At 41.1% G+C, this 24,608-nt stretch overlaps 1 protein-coding gene across 1 annotated transcript in view; it reads left to right on the top strand.

Annotated features, from left to right (window-relative positions):
- LOC123354280 (potassium voltage-gated channel subfamily KQT member 1-like) overlaps window positions 1-24,608 on the top strand; it is an 824,442-nt gene that overhangs the window by 512,387 nt on the left and 287,447 nt on the right. The window contains exons 18-21 of the mRNA XM_044996134.1: window positions 9,073-9,148; window positions 12,764-12,858; window positions 14,174-14,214; window positions 23,232-23,293. Coding sequence (XP_044852069.1) covers window positions 9,073-9,148; window positions 12,764-12,858; window positions 14,174-14,214; window positions 23,232-23,293 — 274 coding nt within the window. The remainder of the gene's footprint in view (window positions 1-9,072; window positions 9,149-12,763; window positions 12,859-14,173; window positions 14,215-23,231; window positions 23,294-24,608) is intronic.

Genomic DNA, 24,608 nt, shown 5'->3' with positions numbered 1-24,608 from the left:
CCTCCAAGAGCTAGCTTTCCTTGCTGATCTGTCCTGTCTTTCATTCCTTGTAGGCTTTCTGCTTTCTTTTAATCACCTGTTTGAGGTGCTTGGTCTGCATCCCTTCTCTGATTTTTTTTTCCCTTTCTTGGATTTAGGCTTCAGATAGTTTCTGCAACTTTGATTTTAAATAATTCCAAGCCTCCTACTCATTAAGATCCTTGAGTTCTTCAGTCCAGTCCACCTCCCTAACTCCATCCCTTTAATTTTTTTAAGATTTCCCTTTTGAAATCAGGGACCCTAGTTGCAGATCTATTTTTGTTTATCCTTCCACTTAGTTTAAACTGAATTAGCTCATGATCACTAGAATCCAGGTTGTCTCCTAACAATCAGTGCTCACTACTCTCCAATATCAAATCTAAAATGGCATCACCTTTTGTTGGTTTGGAGACTATTTGGTAAATAAATCTGTCAGCTATTACATCTAGAAAAATCTGGGCCCTACTATTATTGGTAGCACTTGTCCTCCAATCTACATCTGGGAAGTTAGTCTCCCATAATCACACAATTCCCAGTAGTATTTATTTCATTAAAAACATTAAAGAGGTTTCCATCCATATCCACGACAGGTCCTGGAGTCTGTAGCATATCCCAAACACTATCCCAGTGGAAGGTCTAGTAACTTTCTTCCCCAAAGAGATTTTTACCCAGTCTATTTTATCTGTTCCATCCATTTTCATTTTTTCACAGTCTACCTCATAATTCATATACAATGCTACACCACACCTTTTCCTTTATTTCTATCTTTCCTGTACAGCAGATACCCTTCAATCCCTGTACTCCAGTCATGACTTTTATTCCACCATGTTTCTGTTACCTCAATAATATCTGGCTTCACTTCCTGCACCAGTTCTAGTTCCTCCAGTTTATTACTCAGGCTCCTTGCATTGAGATAGAGACATCTTAGTAGTTTCTGCTTGGCTTTGCCAAGATTCCTCACCTGACTGGGTACAGTCATTCTACTGCCATTATTGCCTACCTGACTGTTAGATTAATTGGTACTGGCATTACCTTTCCTTTTTTCTACCCCTTGTGCTTCCTTTCTCCACTGCTGTATTCTTTCTTACTTGATTTTCCAGTCAATATTAGAATCAAGCATGGAGATTACATGAGCATCTCCCAGCCGTCTTCCCCAAATTCCTAGTTTACAGCTCTTTTAGTGAGTTGTGCCAACCTCCATCCCAGAAGTCTATTTCCCTGCTACTCAGGTGGAGTCCATCGTATGAGAACAGTCCTCTGTCCATGAATGCCTCCCCAGTGGTCAAACATCCCAAAGCCCTCATTATAGCATGACTGCCGGAGCCATCTGTTGATCATCATCATCTTGTCTCACCTTCATTCTCCTTCTCTAGGGAAGGGTAAAATCCCATTGATGATCACCTGAGCCTCAGTTTCTTTAAGCAACCTCTCTAACCTGGTATAGTCTCCCTTCATGCATTCCAGGAAGAATTTGGCAGTATTATTTGTTCTCATGTGAAGAAGAATCAGTGTATTTTTTTCTGCTCCCATTAGGATCCTCTTCAGCCTCAGGTCCATATCCTGTGTTTTAGCTCCTGGCAGACAGCACACCCTTCTGTTCTCCTGATCAGCTCTGGTGACAGGCCTGTCTGCTGTTCTTAGTAGGGAGTCACCAGTCACATAAACTGGCCTCTTCCTGGTGTTGGTACAATTCTCTGGCCTTCCTCCTGTTCTTTCTGTCTGCAAGTCCTCTTGTCTTTTGTTCTCCATTGCAATCTTCTGTGAGTCAACCTGTATCCTCCTGGGGCTCTGCATTCTGGGTATCTACATTGACTCTCCCCCTCTTCTGAGGGCACTAGCTGTGTTTCTTTTCTCCCTTGCCCTCCCATCTTCTGTTACTGCCTGCTGTACCCCTTCTTCATTTTCCAACTCAGAAAACCTGAACTCTGTTTCTCCTTTGCTAGCTGGTCTTTTCCTCTGCTTGGTTCTCATAGTCACGTGCTTCCACTGGCCACTTTCCTCACCTGGCAGTCTCCCCTCACAGTTCTCCAGTCCAGCTTGCATTTGAGTCTTGAGTTTTTCTTTCTGCCACCTCTTGTTTTCCCTCCATCATCTGTTTAAATCCCTTTCAAAACTCAATGATAGTTTCCACCTGCATCTCCAAACCTTGGATCTTCTCTTCCATCAGCTCTATCTGGAGCCAATCCATACAAACAAAGTACTTTTTGGGTACCTGCTCCAGGATCATGTACATCCCGCAGCTTCCACATATGGTCATCTACCTTGTCTCTTCCATTCATTGGGTCACTACCACTCCTTTCTGTTTTAGCTAATAAAATATTCGTCTGTATTTGGCAATTTTATATGTGAGGAAAAATTACAGCAATGACTGCGATTCAAAGCCCTTTCACAGCTACAGTGAATGAAAGTAGATACTTTTTGTAAAACATGGTGGGAGAACAAAAAGGCAAATATAGGAATGAGCAGTTCAAAATACTCCTTTATTTTTCAGTTGCAATCCCTTACCTAGTCTATGTGTTGGCTTAAAAAAACAGGTGAAACACTCCAGAAAAGATATCATATTTCTGTTGCAGGCAGGAGTTACAGCATTATTCAAAGACCCAGTATAAAGACAGCGCTAGCATGATGTTTTTTCATATTTGCTGTTAAGCAGCCATACGTAAGAAATGAATTAATCGCTGCAGTAATCTGAGTAAATATGGTACTGTATCCTCAAACCAGTTTTGCAAATTGGGTCAGAGCGCTATAATTAACCTAGATGAAGTGGCCTTTATTTTCCACAGTACTTGATCAAAGTAGTAGGTTACATTAAATAACTCCTTTAATTCACGACACCTGAATAAACTGCAGAAAAATCACTGTGGAATGCATATTTCACTATCTGCGGCCATAAAAACAGTACATCCTGGATAAAGCCCTTCCTTTATTTCTACATTTAAGTGAATGCTAAGGATAAAAACCTTCCAGATTGAAAGGTGCATACACAGTGAAAGCAATAACCAACAGTGCTTTTGAGACTCACATTGTGCTTCAGCATTAGAATGGAATAATTCTCTAGTACTTCTCTAGTTTAGGGTCCTTCCCATGTCTACTGTAAACCCTCTTTTTCACCTACAAATATTACTTGACTGTTTCAATGCACATCAGACTGGATGTAAATTATGAAAAAAGGGGGCTTGAGCTGGCTACGCTATATTTTTAACCGAGTGGTATTAACAAAAAGTTCATGAATAGTGTCCAAAGGAGTTTTGGATTTGATTATCTACCTCTTCCCCCATCAGCTTAAATTTTTAAATTGAAAATGCTCAGCTTCTTTGACTTGGCCTACTTCCTTTCTTTATTTAAAAATGTTTATCGTGTCCAAGTTTTCTAACTTAAAAGTAGCAACTTTTCATAATACTCTCTGTGCCACATGTTAAGGATCCAAACTTGGGGCCAGGGTACCTCCCTGGCACGGAGCCTGTAACAGCTGTGCGGTCCAGCCAGGCTCTGCAGCCACACAGATGTACTCAAATCCTAAAGAGGGGAAAACTATGTCAGCCAGTAAAGCGGGGGCCCTTTGCCCCTTATCCACCAGATTAGTTGTTGGCGAAAGGCACAGCCACTCAACATCGAAGTTTTGCAGAACAGTTTGCTCATAAAATAAAGATCTCAGTTTCACCCCTATCCCCCTTCTCTCTTTCCCCAACCTACCGCATCTGTGTGCTAGCAGCACCACAGGCAGTGCCTGGTGGGCAGGGGCGGCTCTAGAAAATAGGCTGCCCCAAGCAGCGGGAGCTCAACTGGAGCCGCGGGAAGAGGGGACCCGCCGCAGTCATGCCTGCGGCAGGTCCGCTCGTCCCGGCCTCCGGTGGACCTCCCGCAGGCATGCCTGCGGCAGGTCCACCGGAGCCAAATGCCGCCCCCCAGGGAAAGGGCCGCCCCACGCGCCTGCTTGGCGCGCTGGGGTCTAGAGCCGGCCCTGCTGGTGGGAGAGAGGTTCTTGGATCTATATGAGTCCCTCCTCCCCACCCCCTCACAATAGGTATGAGTGTCCTTAAAACTGGTTGGCTTGTGAAGTAGCCAATTTGCAAAGAGGTAAGGGACACTGTTGTGCAAATTAGCCGGAGGCTTTGGGCCTGTCTCAAGGACATACCTTAAGATGATGTCAGGTTCTATTTATAGATCCAAGTCTATATTACTGCAGTAGACACTTGGTAGTACCCATTATAGTTAAGGATGCAAAAAGTTTCCGTTATTGGCTCTTGTTTTTATGTGCTCATAACTTTCCAATACTGTCACCACTTGGACTGAAATTTTCCTTTGTTATTCTATGCCAAAATGCAAATGTTTTGGGGAAGGCTTCAACAAAATCCTTCAGCTGTTTCTGAGTTTGAGAGAGTGGAAAAAATACACTTTTGCCTGATGATAAAATTCTAACCACAGTCTTTTGAATTAGACTCTTGCAAAAAATAACTAGTTCAAAACTTGACTCAGCCTGGACCTGAGTGCTTAATGAGGACTGTTGCTTTTGCTTGGTTTTGAACATAAAAATGTCTGAGCAAATTACAAAACAACTTCATAGCATGCTCAGTATCATCTATATGTATGTCATTGCCCTCCACTGGATAGAATCAAAACTTTTCAACAGTTTCATAGGCACTATAATGCTGACAGTTAACACAGATTTTTATTCTTATTTAGCTCAAGTGCTCATGTCCTGTGTCTTGGATTGATTTTGTGCCTGCTGTCACTTAGAAGCTCAGAGGGGCCAAGGTGTCCAGCATAGTAACAACCATGAAGGTCCTAGACTGGTTCAGATTTTTATCACAAATTGCATATTATAAAATTTACAGGATGTACAATGTATAAAAGTTAATTTTGCTGTTGATGCTTAAGTTTGCATTAATGATGGGGCTATTGACTGTTTCTTTTTTACATTTAATGTTAAGTAGCTGGATAAATGATTTCTGGGAGTGCTCAGAGCTTCCTTGTCATCCCTAAGGAATATATACATAAAGGTATTTACTCTGGACTGATTGGTTTTTATAGAAAAATTGAAAATGAGTACTGAAAAAAATCAGGACAGATCTAGTTTTGATTGGCCCAAATAATTACTTTTAGTACATGAATTGACTACATATGACACATTTGGGACCCAGTTTCATCAGTGATCCCTGATATAAAATTCCTTTATAAAAAATCTTAAAGTTCTCTTCTTAGACAGTAACCCACAGCTGCTTTTTCAGAACTATTCACAATATCAAATAAAAAACCTTGACTGAAAAAGGCTACAATTACAAGAGTAAATAACAGAAAGAAATATAAAGGATTTTAATTAAAAGTAAATCTCGATTATGAAAGGTGTGTCATATAGTCATTTAAAGCCTTGTTACAGGAAAGCATCCTTATTCAGGAGAATATTTAAGCATGTGCTTAACAAGTCAAGGGGACTTGAGCACCTGCTTAAATGATTTCCTGAATTAGAGCTTAAAGCAGAGGACTGGGAATCAGGACTCTGACGTTCTGTTCTTAGATCTGCCACTGACTCACAGTGTACATTTGGATAACAGACTTAAGCTCTGTGTCTCAGTCTAAATAGGGATAATAATAACAATGCTTAGAGAAAGGGGTTACGAGGTTAATTAATGTTTTGTATTGTAGAGTGCCTCTGAGATCCTTGGGTGAAAGGTACTTTACACATGCATAATGTTTACAGAAATGAGTCTGTCATTACAGATTTGTGCAGAAGGCTATATTAAAGCCAAGTAATTTAAATATCTAATATTAAGTGAAAGACCAGATTGTCCTTTGCCCGTGTATGTATGCATGTATGTATGCCCGTGTGTGTGCATATGCAAGTGCAGGGCGGGGACAGTACAAGAAATAGTTCAGGTTCACCACTGGGGGACAGAGAAGAAACAGTTAAAAGATGCCCTCCAGGGCCGGAGCAAGGATGTTTCGCACCCTAGGTGAAACTTCCACCTTGCACCCTCCCCCCCCCGCACTCCCGCCCTGAGGTCCTCCCCCCGTGGCAGCTCCCCTCCTCCGCCCTGAGGTGCCTCCCTTGCGGCAGCTCCTCACCCTCCGCCCTGAGGCACCCCGCCCCCCCGCCCCAGCTTAGCCACGCCATGGCTGCTTCACTTCTCCCGCCTCCCAGGCTTGCGGCACCTAAGCTGATTGGCACCGCACCCTGGGAGGCGGGAGAAGTGAAGCAGCTCACCCCTGCCCCGCCTCTTCCCCAAGCACACCGTGGCTGCTTCACTTCTCCCACCTCCCAGGCTAGGTCGCCTAAATGGTTGCACCGGCCCTGCCGGGCTCTGCATCAGCCCTTATGCAGTACTTAATAGCCACAATTTAGTCCTAACTGCAAAAAACATTTTAAGCTGTGACTCAAAGTGATCAAAGCTGGAGAATTCCTAACTTAGTAGATGAGCCTGTTCCAGGGCACTGGAACCTTTGTAGAAAAGGGGGGCCACTGGTGCCGGAACTAGGAAGGCCATGGGACCATGCCTCCCTGCTTTTTAACATGGGCATAGTTTAGGGGCCAGTGGGCAAAGGTGCAGCCCCTACTGGTGCTGCTCCGCACTTACTTGAGGCTTGCAGTCTGGGTGGGAAACACCACCTCCTGTCCCCCAAACTATGCCCATGTTAAAAAGTGGGGGAGGGCATGGTCCCTTGCTTCCCTTCCCCTGGTTCTGGCACCGTCGGGCCTGTTTCCTTACAAAACTGTGAGGTATGTGACTTACAGTACAGTTTAGATCCATCTGCATCATCTAACCCCATAACAGATGTTTCTCTGTTCAAAATCAATGTTGGGTGTAGTTACCTAGCATACAAGGGTAACATGATTTTTAAGAAAAGAATATCACTCACCACTAGGGTGTAGCAGTTAAATGTGTATCTTCTGGAGACAGTGTGTGTCTGTGGATTTATTGGGGTAATTCAAATAACATACATAGCTCAGCTCTGCAGGTGGTGCACCTCTTCATGCTGTAGTTTTTCCCCACTAAAATAGAATTTCATAGGTTTATGCTTCTGTTTTACAGCTAGGGATCATTTAATATGAACAATAATTAGCTCTCCAAACACAGATGGGATTTTCAAAAGCACTCAGCCCCTCCTTGCTCCCACTGAAGTCCATAGGAGTTTTTATCATTAGGAGCAGAGTCTCCGGTCAATGCTGAGTGCGTTTGAAAACCCCATGCTGAATGTCTTTGTGTTATAATCTGGCGTTTCTCTTTATTGCATAAATAAATACCGTTTTCTAATAGTGGGGTCTGTTAAATTGTGTAATAGCCTCCAAAGGCCAACTTGATCACTTGGGACATTTAAAAACTGGACAGTGCACTAGAGAATGTACCGTAGGGAACAGATCTTTGCCGACATGGGGACAGTTGGACTTCAAGGACTTCACTCATGTCTGTTTTCTATTGGCTGTATCTGTTTGGAGCTGTTTTACCCTGCAGAACCCATTTCCTTGGATTGCGCTAAATGAACCCTATAGGTGCATACAGATCTCAGGATATTCGGATCTAGATGTTTGTTTCAGGCTGTCTTTACCTGTAGGTAATATTTAGGGTTCTGTGGTTCTACTCTTTTAAAAATTGCATTGTGTTTAATAACTGTCAACTATTTCTATATCAAATGTACTCAGTTTACAGACAAAAAGACATTTCCCTCTTAATCACAAGCCATACAATCTTAGCTGGAGCTCTGTGAGCCAAGCTCAGTGCTTTCCTTTTGTCATAATAAAGGTCCTGTAGGCCAAACTACTAGTAAGCTGTCAGTGGCACTTGTTTAATGGGTTTACACAAATGTAATGATTGGAACGTAACGATTCTGTTGATGACACACAAGAAGTTTTGGAATCCAGCTCACTTGCTTAGTTTTTTGACTCTGCAATGTTCTCTCTGTGTGTTTATGTATATACAATGTGCTGGGGGAGGGAGAGCGGGGGTTATATTGTATATACACACATTTCATACAGACACTCTGTGTATAAATATATATTTTCAAACTGCAAATAGTGACTTGCTTAGATAGAAATAACAGTAAAATATTTCCATGAGGTTTAAAAAAATATATTCCTCAGATTGTGGTACATTGCCCAATCAACAGGAATGATTTAATCAAAGAACAATTTTAAAGTGCTACTTTGGTATGGGCACTATTTCTTTTGTAATGCACTGAAATCATTACGTCTTTAAGGCCTTCACTCTGTAAAGGAGCACTTCAGAGCTGGAGAAACCAGGGCTGCCTGCTGGCTCCTTTCCCCAATGAGTGACAGTAGGGGAGAGGCAGTTGGCTCTGCTTTCAGGATATTTGGCGGATCCAGTCACCATGCTGGCTGGCCTTTTCGAGGCTGTCATCAGATGTCAATGATGATGTCAACATAGAGTATTGCCCTCTGAGCACTGTCGCTAGCTTGGGAGGATAAATATAACTTTGCTCATCTCACCAATTTTGAATGATTGGGAGGATGATATTTGCTAAATATATTGTGTGCAATATGATATTGTTATGTGTGTGTAACTATTATATGTGTGTGTGTGTGTGTGACCGTCTATGTATTTGTTCATACAGGTACACACACACATAGTACGTAATATATGTATGTGTGTTGTGTTAGGCTTGTTTCAAATCTTGTGGTTTGTTATTTGCCTTCTCCTCCCCCCTCCTCCGAAGAATCAAAGCACTTTTCAAAGGACTTAATTTCCATGCTCTGGAGCTCATGGGCAACCATTCAATAAAAGCAAAATAAGGAATGTGGTCATGGTTCTAAAAACATTTCACATTCTTCGAACTGATGCCAGTTATATGCAATGACAGTAATCCTGTCTAATCCCCCACACATTTTATCTTTGTACACCTGCTTCTACTGTCTCTCTTATCAATTTATTATACTTAGAGCCAGAACTATAGAAGAAGGCAAGGCAATGGAACAAAAGAGACGTGTGCTAAATGTACTGTGTTATAAATTTGCATTGTAGAAGACGTTGTATTTCATTGCTTACAGTCATCTTCTGTTATTTTTCTTTTTTTCTTTTTCTTTTTGTTTGTTTTATTCGGCAGGTTAACTGAAGCACACCGAATAGCTGTCAAAGTCATAAGGAGAATGCAATATTTTGTGGCCAGAAGAAAATTTCAGGTAAGCAGCAATGTTAACAGTAGGGACAAATAAGAAAGATAAGTGAGGGGGGGACAATGGGTTGGACTTTGAAAATGCTCAGTGGGTACAGTTTGCCCTTGAGCACAGGGCTGGGAAAAGGCCTATGTACTTAAACACTAGGCCTCATGCTTGCCTTCTACATAAGGGCAAATTTCACAATGTGTATAGAACTCCTAGTTAACATCAGGGTAGTGTTCCAGAACACTCAAGCATTCAGCATTTCTAGAATCAGCCCCATCATTCTTTTTCATTCATCTTTTTTTGTTGTACCTTTAATTTCCAGAGTAATTGAAAAAATATCAGCTTTTTTTCCTCTTGAATAAAACAATCAATATGCTCATGTGTAGTGTTCAATAACAGAAAAGACTACATAGAGGGTCCTGCTACAATGCAGTTGTATATGTATTATATATGATGATCATCTAGTAAACGTCTGAAAAAAAGACTGGAGAATAGTTTGAGTGCAACAAAATAGATTTAATTGTTTTAGTAGTATATAATACAATGTTGCTTTGAAAATCATGATCAAGCTTTTCCAAAATGACTAATGGTTTTGAATGCCCAACTTGAGACATCTTAAAGGGGGCCTGATTTTCAGAAAGTACTGAGCATCGATTTTTCTGAACATTCACTTTCTTTACGGACTCTCAAGTTATTCATCCAAAATTTGAAGCACCCAAAATCACGTGTCACTTTGAGAAATCTTTTTCATTCACCTGCCTCAGATCTAATTCTCTAATTTCCCATTACAATAGCACTTTATTGTTAATTTAATTATGATATTCTTCTTGCAGTAACTAGTGACCTGATTTTCAAAAGTGCTCCAGCACCCACGAAGTTCAATAAAATATGTGGAGACTAATTATTTCCGATAATCTGGCTACAAGTTTCCCACACATTGCATTAGTTCATAGTTTTCATACTATTTTGAGATGATATAAAAAAGAGAGAATATGGAGTATGGAGAGAATAGGTTTCAAGCAGGTTTGACTTAAGCCCTAATATGTAATCACAAGGGACAGAAATGTGAGATGAGATTCCAATGTTCAGAACCAAAGGACCTGAGTATGTAACTTTTCTAAAGATATCCTAGCCTAGAAGTCTTTGTGTATTAGATGAGTTTGGGAAATCAATATTCACATGACCTTATGGCCACAAAACATAGGCTAAGGTAGACCCGAGTGTGAGATAGATTTGGGGAATTCAGATACAGATGACTTGAGTTTCAGATGTGCTTGGATGTCTATACTCAAAAGACACAGAATTTGAGATGGATTTAGAATGTTGAGTCCAAATGACCTGGACCAAGGATAACTTAAGGGGGAAAGGAGTCCAGTAACAGGGAGTCTGAGAATTATTTGCAGGGCCAGCCTTAGGGAAAATGGTGCCCTAGGTGAACTTGTATTTTGGCTCCCCTGCTGCCTCCCTGCCCGCCCCGCATTGCCCCTGAGCCACACTGCTTCCCCCAGCCTTCCCCTCATCCCCCCATCATCCCTGGCCCCACTGCCTCCCCATCCATCCACCCCATCACCCCTGGGCTACACTGTCTCCCCCCTGCCCATTGCCCCGAAATCCCTTCTGCAGCCTCGCACCCCAGGCCCGCCCCACTTCTTACCTCTTGGCCACTGCACCACCCTGACCACGTCGCCCATCCGTAAGGCTGGCCCTGATTACTTGGGCTCAGGGAGTTTTGCCAAATTTGTCAAATTTTCCTGGGGGTCTCCATTATATCCTTCCCCTAGTTGTACTGTATATTGTAGTATTTTTCAGTCAGAACTTGAGAAGAGATTGTGTTTAGTCGAGGCACGTCTGTGGATGCTGTGCCAGAAGTTGGCAAGGGCATAAGATGTTCAGGTCTAAGGAGGGCTATTGGGAAAATGGAAGAAAAAGAATAGAAGTAGAGGGATTTTTTTTTTAATCTTGATTCTTTCCAAACTTTAGACTGGGCTCAGGCAGCATTCAATGTAGAGTACTTTACAACACAAGGCTTTAGTGCTGATGATTTGGTAGCAGGGATAAAGAGGGTTTTAGGGAGGGGAAGTGAAATTTTATTGGGAATGAGAAGAATTAATTATGCACATGGTAACACATATTTAAAAATAAAAACAAAAAACCTAGTACATTTAGGCTCTGGGCTGTGCATCATCTGTAAATAGAGAGTGCCCAAAAGAAGAGAGAAGAAAATGCACTCAAAGCACCCCTGCCAGTCAATCCAAAGAGTGATATTGGCACTGTTTCTCTGGGGGAAGACAATAGCCTGCTTTTCTGGCCAGAAATAGTGATGTGTCAGCGTCTACTACAAATGTAGCTGAGAAAGCGGGGTGTGTGTGTGTGTGTGGGGCTGGCAGTAAATTGAAAGCTTTAAACACACACACACGCACACACACAACAAAACTCTAAGCTCTGTTGAAAGCAATGCTACAGGTAACTACTGACTGAAGAGCACGAGGAGCGTATTTTGTCATTAAGAGTTTTTGCTTCTTCATTTTACAGGATTTGTTTCCACTCCAGTTGCATGCTTTTTATTTGAAATGTCTATATGGCTGCCTTCCAAGCATGACTCCAGCACATACTGTAGGTGTTCTGTGCATGTGTGCAATGGTGCATGCTAATGGCTCTGGCTGAAGCTGTGGCAGAGTGGAAACAGACAACAAGATGACTAATGAGCTGTTTTCAGTTATTTTCAATTACTAGATTTGCCGTGTACCTTTTTTTTCTTGATCCAAAGCCAAAAGGAAGACATCTTGCCCCATATTTCCCACTGGGCCGATGGCTCTGAAAATGCTTCTATTTTCAAAAGCAGATCAGCTTTTTCCTCCCCTAATTTGTCCATACTGCACCTTTTATAATCACAGCATTTCATGCAAATTACCCAAGCTTATTTTTAAAACGGTGTCTCACTAGCCATAGCCATCAATTGGCGGTTAGCAGCAGCAGCTGGACTCAGGCTTAGAAAAGGGAGAAGTCAGAGAAACCCTGGAGTTTTAGCCTTTTTGCCTTTGTAGCTTCACTTCTGTTTTTAATCTTAGTTGTTCCTTTTTGCATCTAGAAATGTTAGGTAGATATGGGCCCAAACCAACTCCAGATCCAAATACAGTTAAGCTTTGAGGAAGCTCCTGTCTCACCGATGATCTAGACCAAAACCCTGTCACTAAGCATCCCCAAAGTTTGGAAGAGTTTGAATCTGGCTCCAAGCTTTATGAATTTGGCTTCTCTCTACTGTTGAGGATTATAACAGAATGACGTCTATATGGTTCTGTAATAAGCTGAAGAAAGTCACACATGTAACCTTCATTCAGTTATATGCCATGGCTTTCTGTGCTTAAAATGGACTATGATGCACCGATATTTTTCTCAGCATGTGATAGTGTAAAGGCGTAACTCTTATTGACAGTAATGGGTATCGCTCAGCTATGTTCCTGTGCTGAATATGCACTCCTATAATTTCCAGGAATATCATATTTTTCAGTTATTACAGATAACTTTCCAAAACAACAAAAGCTCTAGAGGATCAAAACGGATGGTCCAACTGATATAAATGAGTGATGTAAAACAAGGGTTATTACACAGTCTCTCATATTACTCCTTTCACAGCAAGCTCGAAAACCATATGATGTACGCGATGTAATTGAACAGTACTCTCAAGGACACCTTAATATGATGGTTCGCATAAAAGAACTTCAACGAAGGTATGCCCTGTCTATCTAATCAAATATTTGATTTCTCCGGTGCTGGCTGGCTTTAGAAGAGAAGTGTACTTAATGAACAGTAATTGTCAAAAATTGCAAGCTGGGAGCATGATATCTGCAAGGTTTGACTTAGTCAGTTTTTAACCCTTTTCTTAACAAAGTTCAAAATTTTTGTCAACATCCTCAGCAAAGAATCAAAAGGGAAGAAAAGAAATTGAGGTAAATAGTGTGAAATTTAGTGCAGGTTATGACAGGGCTGCCCAGAGGATTCGGGGGGCCTGGGACAAAGCGGGGGAGCTGCGATGCTTGTACTCACCCAGGGACAGTCCGGGTCTTCGGCGGCATTTCGGTGGCGGGGGGCCTTCAGTTGCTCCGCGTCTTTGGCAGCACTGAAGAGCCCCCCACTGCTGAAATGCCGCCGAAGACCTGGACCGCCGCCGGGCCAGGGCTCGCGGGGCCCCTGTGGGGCCCGGGGCCTGGGGCAAATTGCCCCACTTGCCCCTCCCCCCGGGCAGCCCTGGGTTATGAGCATTTCTGACCAGTTCTCACAAAAGAAAAACTCTTCCAATAATGACTTCCCTTTCTAGCCCCTCTCTATGCCTCTCCATGGTTGGGAGAAATCATTATTTCACCCGTGCTTGCCTGTCTATCTGAATCTTCTCTTCTTCCCCTTTCCTCTCCCACAATTACTCCTCTGTCTTGCCTACTTTTCTATCACATACTTTCTCAACTATTGAATCAATCGTGAAATTTTGCCTTAAAAATGTACTTCTGGCTTTCAGCATAGGTTTGACTTTTTTCTTTGTAGTGCATTGATGAATTCCTGAGGACACCAGAACCAGATCTTTCACCCACTGAGGCAAAATTCCTATTGAGCAGGATAGGGTCCACTTATTCAAAATAAAATGATTTAAAAAAACACACCCTGTCTCTGTGTGATTCAGGGAACAGTTATGAATATTAAGAAAGCCGTTTTATCTGGATATTCGTAGTTACTGGATTCAGTGTAATACAGGTCTAAATTGCTTTAACTATAAAACAAAAACAGAAGAAATAAGTAAAATATCAGTGTTCATGAAAACCACAGTAACAATGCAGCTTTATTCCAACAAATAACAATGTATAAAGGGCGAGACTGCTGACTGTATGTAAATCCAGTCATGCAAGACCAGTATTTTCACTTGCCTTGCTGTTGGTTTAAAACTACTGTTCTTGCATGTAAAATATGCATGTGTACTATTCCAAGCAGCAAACAATAAGTTGTTTGATAATTCTGCTGCTTGCAAACTAAAATGATTGTCTGTTTTCTTTTCAGACTGGATCACTCCTTAGGGAAGCCTGGCCTTTTTCTTCCAGGTATGATGACTATATATTTTGTATAAAATGAATGGCTCCATCATTCAGTAGAAATAACTGTTGGTAGACTAATGTAGACCAATCATACAGTCAATTGCTGGATGCAGTTAATAGGCCCAGTATAGCTGCAGAAGGATTGGTACTTGGCATTCATGTAGGGCTGCTGGAATTAAACAGAAACTGAGTACAGCTGTTAAAAATGTGTACAAGGGCAAAAATGCCTGAAAACTTCTCCTACTATAAGATTTGCCATACCAAACTGCTTTCTAAACCATTTATGGCTGGGCTTGGATATACATCATTTACACTTAAAAAGGTCTCTTCCTTTTAGAAAGATTCTATGGGTTTGGATTTAGGATCAACATTTTCAAAAGCACCTAAGTCCTATTTTTACAAAGTGACTTTAGGCACTCAGAAGCATCAGTCTCACTGAAAGTCAGTGGTATTTAGGATTCTGAATGTCTAGTTGCTTTTCAAAATGTGATTTAAGCCCCTAAATCACTTAGGTGTTTTTGAAAATTTTTACACATATTACCCTATAGTTAAAATGAAAAATAACACAAGAAACATGAATATGTCTCAAAATGGAAGAAACTTTTAAAGTCTGACCACTGCAGAGAACTTGCAGCAAAGTGGAATACGCAGTATGCTCTTCTGCCTCATAGCTAAATTGTTGTTTGGGCTGTAGGGAAAAAAATTAGCTAGCTTGCACACATTTATGTGCGTTTGCACCATGAGTTTTTTTTTTTAAGTGCATTGTGCAAGCTGAGTTTTTGAAAATGTTGTGAGGCTTCAGGGTTTTTGTTTTTTGTTTTTTTAACTTTGGGTTTAATATTACCAGATTAGAGCTATAATTTGTATTACTTGAACATAGCATTGGAGGTGACTGAAATATGTTTTATGAGACAACTTTTTGTATCTAAGGCAGAGAGCGAGAGAGACATTTGACTGTAAAGAGCATAACTGGGAGATAACGTTCCAAGGATTTTGTGAAGCTGGGTACCCTCCATCCATGCTTCATTAAGCATCAGGTCCCACAGACGAGGCTACTAAAGTTTAGTCCCTAAATCCTAGCTCCTCCAACCTATTTTGCCTATTTGGATGATCTCAAATAGCTTTAGGGATTTAAACAAGTGTTGAAATAAAGCCGTTTGGGGCCAAACCTGCCCCAGTGGCTGTCTGGGAGCTGTAATCAGCTCCATTCCAGGCAGCTCACAAGCAGGCACTACATTAGAAGCAAAGAATTTTTTGGGAAGAGTGGGGCCTGTAAGGTATCACTGGACTACCAGGAGCCCTCATGTTTGGCAGTGAGACCCTATGCTAGTAACATGGTCTGAAAACCCCATCCTGGAGAGTGAGGAGCGGTGGGAGGATTTCAATTCAAACTAGGGTCTGCTACAATTTTTTGTAATGAAAAATCTTGCCCTTCACTTTGAATTCATATTCTGTTTTTTGTCTTTGGCGAATTTATTAGTTTACACAAACATCCAGTAATACAAAGAAAAATTCTGGTAAGTCCATCTTCAGACCTGATTATGATGCCCAGCCTAATTTGAGAGCAGACTTAGGATCACCAGGGCTCCTGGAGATATTTTATGCAAGTGATGCTTGCTGTTCCAGACAAGAACATTGCAGCCCCATCACTTAAACAGCTTCCTCTGCTAATCCATTCATGGAACAGCCTTAGTGCTGAACGGCTGCTCTGAGACAACTTTTTCAGAAGTAACCATCTTTCAAAGGTGATGCTGCCAAGAATGACGCCACTCGCAATAGCCTGCCAGCTCTACAAAGTTATGCCACTTGAAGTCAGATATGACAGCACCACAGGGGAGCTGGCAGCATCATAAATATCAACTGGAGAGGGGGAAAACTGGACATGGTTCTTAAGGTTGCAAAACCTAATTGTCTCAGTTATGGGTTTGCAAGACAAAGAGCAGAAATGATCTGATCTACATCTTATTTTATCTAACCCTCTCCCTAAGTTCAAGAATGATGGCTAGGTCCAGATAAATAGTTCCAGATTTCACCCACCTCATTTTCTGTACTGGGTGACTTTAGTTTTGCAAACTAAAACCAGGAGTGGTTTTGATTTCAATCCTATTTTATTCAACAACATTCAGGTGAATTCAGCAAAATGGTTGTAGGTTGGCCCCTTTCTGACAGTGACAGACGCTCACACTTTCCCATCCACCCTGGACACCTGAGATCCCTGAATTTTCATAGGCACAGCTGTCCAGTGTTGCATTAAAAAGGAATTTTTAAACAGTGCAGTCTTCACAAGCAAAGACATTGCTGAGAAACTCCTTCATCAGCAATTTGGGTGTATTCTCTAGTCTGCTGGATTTTTTTGCATTCGTAGCTGGCAAAGAAACGACAAATAAAAACGCAGGGAAAATCAAAGTATTGAAAAGAACAATACAGAAAGAATGTTGCCTTCCCAATGACTTCTTTGTGGTTTATTACCAGCTTTATTCAAAGAATCTTAAGGTCTGATCTAAAGCCCATTGAAGTCAATGGAAATGTTTCGATGGACCTCAATGAGTTTCAGATCAGACATCTTTTGAATTTCTGTTGTCACTACTGACAACACTAAACATGGTGTGATACTATAGTTCTAGTTTTAGATCAGCATTCACTAGTGAATGACATAAACATGGACAAGATATTACCGATACATGATAGAAATAGTTTATGTTAATTAGAAGTAATTGTTGGCTGTTTTCACTCAAAATTCCTTAAAGACTGGAAATTTTAAAAAGCCAAAGATAATGCTTAGTCACCTGGATAATGAATAGTCAAATTCTGAAAAGTGCCTAAGTCCCATTTTCAAAGTGAAATTGGAGATTCAATAATATTTACTAAACAAAACAAACACTTATGAGATGGTACAAATAATAAAATGTAAAATAGGAACAAGCGACCTTTTGCACCTAATGAAGTTCAGTGGTTTTGAATGCAACTTCAGAGAATCCCCATGGCCGTTCAGGAGCACAGGGGAAGAATAATGCCACAAAAGATTCAGTGTTTGGGCTCAAATAAGTATCCAAAGGTTGGTGCCTCATCAGACCCGCCTGTGTGTGTGCAACACAACTGGAAATCTCACCAGAAACAGGCTTTCTTGTGAGATTTTTGGCACTTTTTCCTGCTTTTGGGTGTACTTAGCAGGAGTTTCTTATTTTGTGTCATTCTGTTTCCAGCCAGTAACTAGAAGTGGGGAAGAAGAATCTTTCAGAAGCTTAATAAATATTCCTCTATCATATCCCCCCTTAGCTTGGAAAAGAGGAGACTAAGGGGGGAATATGATAGAGGTATATAAAATCATGAGTGGTGTGGAGGAAGTGAATAAAGAAAAGTTATTTACTTGTGCCCCTAATATAAGAACTAAGGGCCACCAAATGAAATTAATGGGCAGCAGGTTTAAAACAAATAAAAGGAAGTTGTTCTTCACACAGCGCACAGTCAACCTGTGGAACTCCTTGCCTGAGGAGGTTGTGGAGGCTAGGACTATAACAGCATTTAAAAGAGAACTGGATAAATTCATGGAGGTTAAGTCCATTAATGGCTGTTAGCCAGGATGGGTAAGGGATGGTGTCCGTAGCCTCTATTTGTCAGAGGGTGGAGATGGATGGCAGGAGAGAGATCACTTGATCATTACCTGTTAGGTTCACTCCCTCTGTGGCACCTGGCATAGGCCACTGTCAGTAGACAGGATACTGGTCCGGATGGACCTTTGGTCTGACCCAGTATGGCCATTCTTATGTCTTATGTTCTTTAAATGTGTTCAGATCAATTTGGCTTTTAAAAATGGGTTAATATATGGGATATGGGAGTCAGTGTTTCTTTAAGTACTGTTTTACCCCTCCTCCCCCAGATAAAGATGAGGAAGGTGGGATCAAAAAGAAATCTGCCAGCAGAGGAAAAAAAAGTCCTCTCAGCAGACATCATTTTATATAGATACAGGCTGTTCTCCATCTTGCCTCTGAACGTGTTTTTCACTTCTGAATGAAATTAGTTCCCTTGTAGAAACGACTACGCACCACGTAAGTCCCATTTTCAAACCTAGATGGGAGTCTATTCACCATTTACCTTGGCCCTCTACACACGGTCAAATTTCATCCCCTTTAAATAGTTACTAAGAATACTTACAGTATTTCATATTAAATTAGTCCCATAGTTATTTTATAAACATTGTTTTGACTTCATGGCCAAATACTGGCATCCGCACATTTTGGAGAAGGTGCAGAAATACAACACAGCTATGTAACAAAATCCAATGTACTTCTGTTCTTCATCTCAGTTGAAGAAGGGATCAAGATTACTTAAATTATGACCAAAATGATCTAATCAGTAAGCCCTAGATTATTTTCTTATCTATTATTTTAGAGATCCCAGATGTAAATGAACAATTCTTTACAGGTACAGCAGTCTACCTGCATTGACTTTTAATTGCTTTAAAGAAGACAGAAAAGTGTGGTGTCTTCTATTAGCCCATTTCACTCCAAGTGACCCACAGTAGTGTGCTGGGCTTGATATATTTTCCTGTGATTTTGAGGTGCATTTTGCAGTCTGGGCTACTCCACAGGTCACCCAGCTCAAATTCTCTCTTTAGAAAAATACTGCAAAATAGATATGAAAAAAATCTCTAACAACTTCATAATTTATGAAGCAATAGTTTGAGATGTGCTAAACATTGAGTCCTATCGCTTACCTTGTGAAAATGTAACAGATCCCTTCCAGCTCAAATCATTTTCAGGCAGTTTGGCAGGAATTCACATACCGAGTTACTACCCATAAGTATTTTTTCTCACTTATAAAAGAAACAAACATATTTTTAACATTCTTGTACATTATGTTCTGATGCGGTATGGCATAGTACTTTAGTAAATAGTAAACTAGAAAAAGTCATTTTCTTCCACTTCACTTCTTCTTCTTCTCTTCCTCATTTTAGATGTGACATTCACTATTCCCTTGCAGAAAATGTTTCATAAGTGTTTCAATGATTTAATCTGTTCATTTTTTGAGTGACCAACTTGAGATTTCTTGTTCCTGGTTTTCATCAGTAGGAGCTGTGACTAGTCTGCACCTCTGAACATAAAGACCAAGGCGTCTCAAACTGTCCACTAAAAACGGGTGGTACCCCAGATTAGCGAACACTTCTGGAAATGTTATCTCACTTTGTTTTTTAAACAAGCACTGTATGTGTGTGTGGGGGGGGAGATGAATTTAGGGTTGCCAACTTTCTAATCACACAAAACCAAAAACCCTTGCCCTGCTCCTTCTCTGAGGCGCTTCTCCGAGGCCCTGCTCACTCCATCCCCCCTCCCTCCATCGCTCACTCTCCCCTAACCTCACTCATTTTCACTGGGCTGGGGCGGGGGGGTGGGGTGCGGGAGGAGGTGAGGGCTCTGGCTGGAGGTGCAGGCTCTGGGGTGGGGCTGGGAATGAGGTGCAGACTGGGGCCGAGAGGTTCAGAGTGTGGGAGGGGCTCAGGGCTGGAGTAGGGGATGCGGGCTTTGTCTGGGGCGTGGGCTTTGGGGTGGGGCCGGGATGAGATGTTTGGGGTTCAAGAGAGGGCTCTGGGCTGGGACAGGGGGATGGGATGCAAGCTCTGGGAGGGAGTTAAGAGTGTGAGAGGGAGTTTTGACCTGGGGCAGGAGGCTACGGTGTGGGAGGAGGTTCGGGATGTGGGCTCTGGCCAGACATTGCCTATCTCGGGTGGCTCCCAGTCGGCGGTGCAGTGGGGGTAAGGCAGACTCCCTGCCTACCCTGGCTCCACATGGCTCCCGGAAGTGGACGGCATGTCTGGCTCCTAGGCTTAGGGACGGGCGGCCAGAGGTCTCCATGCACTGCCTGCAGGTGCTGCCCTTGCAGCTCCCATTGGCCATGGTTCCCAGCCAATGGAAGCTGCGGAGCTGGTGCTTGGGGCAGAGGCAGTGTGTGGAGCCCCCGTGACTACCCCTGCGCCTAGAAGTGAGACATGCTGCTGCTTCTGGGAGCTGTGCAGAGCCAGGGCAGTCAGGGAGCCTGCCTTAGCCCCTCTGCACACCAACTGGACTTTTAATGGCCAGGTCAGCGATGCTGCCCGGAGTCTCCAGGGTCCCTTTTTAACTGGGCATTCCATTCAAAAACCAGACGCCTGGCAAACCTAGAGGAAGAACACATCAAGGAGCAGCAATTTATATAATAATGATAAAGTCTAGAAATGAATTGGATGACTCAAAAGATATTCTCTATTAATCTGATAGTACAGGATGCTTCCTATTGTACATCTACAAGTGTTTTACCTAGTCTAAATTTAAATAGAGTAAGTGATAGGCATTTATCATGTTCCTAGGAAGATTACTCCACTGTCTGATATTGACTAGCATCAGGAAGTCTTTCCTGATATTTAGCTTAAATTTTCCTTATGTCATTTCATCCTATTATACTTAATTATACTCCCCTCTTCTGAATGATCTCAACATCCTCTCCCTTTTTTGTGTGTGTTTATGCACTTCGCATATATATTGGTAAAGTGTTAATATCTGGGTTAGCCAATATATTACCTTATATTACACACACCAAAAAACCATCCAGCAACCAACCCTACATTAAAAGAATGTTACTTAAGTTACAAAGTAAAAAACACAAAAGTTAGGAAGTTTCAGGTTTACAGTTGTCTGTCCAACCTTTTCCTACTATTTACAAAGGCAAATAATCTAGTATGCAGAAGAAGGAATGGGGGGATGAAATACTATATTTTGAAAAGACTGTAGAAGAATACTATAAAAACAAGATAGAAATGAAATACATTAGAACAGTGTTATTTGAGCTAGTGCCCATCCTTCTGCCACAAGGCTTCCCAGATTGACGATACACCCAGTTTACTTTTATGAAAAGACTGCAGCGTTTATTAGAGAGCAATACTTACAAAATACAGCTGAAATACCTAACTAAATGGAGGCTAACTAGAAACAGAAAAGATTGCAGCCTTCTGTGAGATATAGCGCATGCATGTCAGAAAAGTGAAAGCCATGCCACAGGTGACTGAGCATTGCATGACATGTTTTTCACTTCACTTGAGAGGAATGCCACAAAATAGCTATGCCTCCTTCCAACCATTTGTCTAAGCAATTCCTGTTTTCTTGTTTTCTTTCCTACATAGTGTACTGGAGTAGTTAAAATGAGAAATATTATTAACTTGTTTAGGTTTTGTTTTGCTAGCTTGTACATAGATGAATTGTGTAATTAGAGCTGGTTAGGAAATTATTTTTCCCAGGAAAATTTTCAACATTTTTTTTATTAATTTTGATCAAACATTTTCTTCAGATTTGGGGGAGTTTTGCAGAAACCCCCCAAAATGATTGTTGTGGGGGGGTTCAAAAGTGAAAACTGGAAAATATGGGCTCAAAACCCACAAAAATTTCAGTATTTTGATTGCCAAAAATTGCACTTTTTCAATTAAAATCCCAAATATGGTGTTGACATAAAATTTCTGTTTCAACCCAAACCTCTTCCATACAAAAACATGTTTTGAAGCAAAATTTTCTACCAGTTCTACGTGTAACCCATTGATTAAGTTGTGAACCCAGAGTTCCCTCCTGAATGTTAGAAATGCACATAGCATCTCTGCCTCTGGATTTCTTCTGATCTGAAAGCTGTGTAAAGTTTCCTATAGCCTGTTGACTTGTGCCTTTGAAGATGGTCATGTGCAATTCTACCAAAAAGTGTTTACTCTGTAAAGATGTTTAAAATGTAAATGGGGCCTTGTCTACTTGAGATGGGTAGGAAGTTAAGATTTGGGATATAGAGCTCTGATCTCCCCACTTCTATTCAACCACACCCCAAGGGATTGTGAAGCACAGATGTAGAAAACATGCATATTTGTCCTAATACACATGTTGGGGGATGTTAGGATTCTACATACTTGCAATTTAATGTATAGGCTGCTGTGTACCTATCGAATCCGCAAATTCCACTTTTGGTGGAGATCTCCTAAGTCACTTCATTGACACATGGAAATTTAGGGCTGGAAAGGACCACAAGAGGCCATCTAGTTCAGCCCAGTGAGCTGAAGTAAAACCAAGTATACCTAGCTAGGGAGGCCATTTGTCTGGTTTTAAGCCACACAGTCCTAGTTCATGGAGCACTGTCCCTGAACTTAGCACCCGATGTGCCTTTGTCCGCTGAAAAGGAGAAGGAAGAGGAATCGATTGGATGCCGGAGGGTGGTGATGGGTGGGGATGCAGATGGGGATAGAGCCAGGGGAGATGCCTTCATGTGAAGTGAAGCAGGTGGAGATGGGCTCACACAGGCGGGGGAGGGGATGTCTTGTATTCTGGGGATGTGCCAGTGGCCGCTGTATACCTAGCCAATCCATGATAGGTGTTAGGTGCTTTTGAAATTTTTACCCATTATGAATATTTTTTGCAGCTCATAATATAATTATTATTTCTGATTTGTTACTGTAGTGCATAGAGGTCCCAACCAAGAATTGTGGCCCCACTGTGCTAGACACTGTACAAACACAAGAGACAGGCCCTGCTTTGAACAGTTTCCACTTTTAAGTACCGATCCTTCAATTCAAGATTAGGGCCAACACAGGCAAGACAGAAAAAGGGTAGGAAGAAAAATGGGGACAAAGAAAGGTATAATGACTTGCCCAGTGTCTTAGCTGGGAATAGAGCCCAGGACTCCTAAATCCCAGGTCAGTGTCTTATCAACTGGACTATACTGCCTGTCACATTTATAAACGTGAAGATATAATATGTGTTCTTATATAAAAGTATGCATGACCGTATAGTTAATATGCACACATTGTGTAAGTGGTACATACAGACATATGTACACACACATATTACATGTGTACCCAATCCCTCTTTCATACAGTTTATGAAATAAAAATTACTTGTTGCACACGTCATCAATATCACCCTAACTTTTTACTAGCTTCTACTTTGCTTTAAATCCAATTAAATATACTTCTTAGTTTCAGCTTATTCTTTGTCTAATGACTGTCACAATTTTTTTTCTTTTAGAAAAAGGGGTAGACAAAGGATACTATACTGTAGGAGCCAGACTGATCCGGTTAGAGGATAAGGTAAGTGTATGAAAGCTTTTTTTTTTCCCCCTGGCTAATGATATCTGATCTACAGGACTGCAAGATAATATCTTTGCATGATTTACTTTAGAACTATGGGGCACCATAATAAAGAAAAATATCCTAATTTTTGTAAGGGATTTGATAAAGTTACATTCTTATGTTGTTAGCACTTTTAACCATTTAACTGCCATGCAAACTTGATTCTTGATATCAAGTAGTAATACTTTCATGTTAAAGGTAGGTCACATAAGTCTGGTAGACAAATACTGCATAGTGACAAGGTGTCTGTCATACCAGAATTAGTATATTAAAGATACTAGAGAGGCCATTATCAGCATTATTTGTAAATAGCAACAGTTGATATCTCAGTTTTATCATAGCAGACATTCTCCACTACAGCTTATTTTAACATTTGAGACAAAGTCTGTCTGTGATCAAGGATATCCATTGGTTATGTGTATCTCTCCCTCAAGTTGTTCATTTAGTTGTTTCTTTTTTTTAATTATGTGAAGGGGAAAAAAGCTTTGGCTCTTCTTAAGAAACCACAGTGTACCTCACAAAAATTATGTCGAAATGATACAAAGGTGAAATTCCACCAATCACCTAACGTTGAAGGAACTTTATCATAATAACATGGAAATATACAATGCTGTGATCTTGGATAACTGATTTACCTAGACTTTTAGTTTCTTGGACCTGAATGGGTTGTGTCCTAGAGATAATCTACTTCAGAGGCAAAGGAAACAATATATACAGTATTAGGAAACATAGTATATGAAGGATATCTGTGACAATACTTCCATCAATTTTTGTGAGAAATAATTCCAAACATTGAAAGAGCTGTTGCCTTACTAAATTAGTAGTATGTATGCATCTGACTCCTCCATGTTATGAAGAAGAGAAATCAGTGTGTCATTACTGATTCTGTCGCTGGTCCTGGCTCAAGGCTTTATTGGTAATGGCTTCAGAAATTTTAATTTGAGATTCTCAGTGGTAGCTGGCTAGAAGAGGTGTAACAGATGGACTACCGTGCAAAGTTCTCCCGGTCAATAACATGCTATATTGAATAATCATCATTACAACCCTTCTTCTTGTAGCTTAAACATGTGCAAGCAAATCAAATTCTAGTAGTTTCCCAAAAGCTTTTATTTTCATCCACTTTGCATCAACATAAACGTTTTAAGGCGGTAAAATAATGAGGGATTTACATTATCATTATAAACGTCCATTATAAGCATGTGTTGCCCATCTATTGAATGGGTTTATTTTGGAACCTATTTTGCAGGGTTCTTGGAGCAACATCTACAGTAGC

Source organism: Mauremys mutica, chromosome 1 (assembly GCF_020497125.1).
Source record: "Mauremys mutica isolate MM-2020 ecotype Southern chromosome 1, ASM2049712v1, whole genome shotgun sequence".
NCBI lineage: Eukaryota > Metazoa > Chordata > Testudines > Geoemydidae > Mauremys > Mauremys mutica.
This window is presented reverse-complemented; position numbering and strand designations above follow the sequence as displayed.